Raw genomic sequence first — 269 nt, forward strand, 5'->3', positions numbered from 1 at the left:
ATTGTTCCATCATATTTTAATTATGTCTGTATTGTATGTCATAACTACGTGTCAGTAATTGTGAATATGAATATCTATCAATCTATTTTATCATCAATGAAAATATCAACTTACCTGCTGCTGGCGATTATTTGCTCTCACTGATGCCAAGAGTTCTTCATACTCTTTTATTTGAGTTTCTTTGAATGCCAAGTCTTTCTCAAGTCTTATCTTGTCATTTTCCAGTAGCTAGAAAGAAAATTATTTGTTATAACTCAGAAGTTTTCAAC

General features: G+C 30.5%; 1 protein-coding gene across 1 annotated transcript in view; it reads right to left on the minus strand.

Moving 5' to 3' along the window:
* The window catches only part of LOC144241633 (protein POF1B-like), a gene marked incomplete at both ends in the record, with an annotated part of 34,486 nt that overhangs the window by 1,303 nt on the left and 32,914 nt on the right, over positions 1–269 (minus strand). The window contains one exon of the mRNA XM_077776186.1: positions 115–228. Coding sequence (XP_077632312.1) covers positions 115–228 — 114 coding nt within the window. The remainder of the gene's footprint in view (positions 1–114; positions 229–269) is intronic.

This window comes from Crocuta crocuta, unplaced genomic scaffold (assembly GCF_008692635.1).
Source record: "Crocuta crocuta isolate KB4526 unplaced genomic scaffold, BGI_CrCroc_1.0 scaffold1282, whole genome shotgun sequence".
NCBI classification, from domain to species: domain Eukaryota; kingdom Metazoa; phylum Chordata; class Mammalia; order Carnivora; family Hyaenidae; genus Crocuta; species Crocuta crocuta.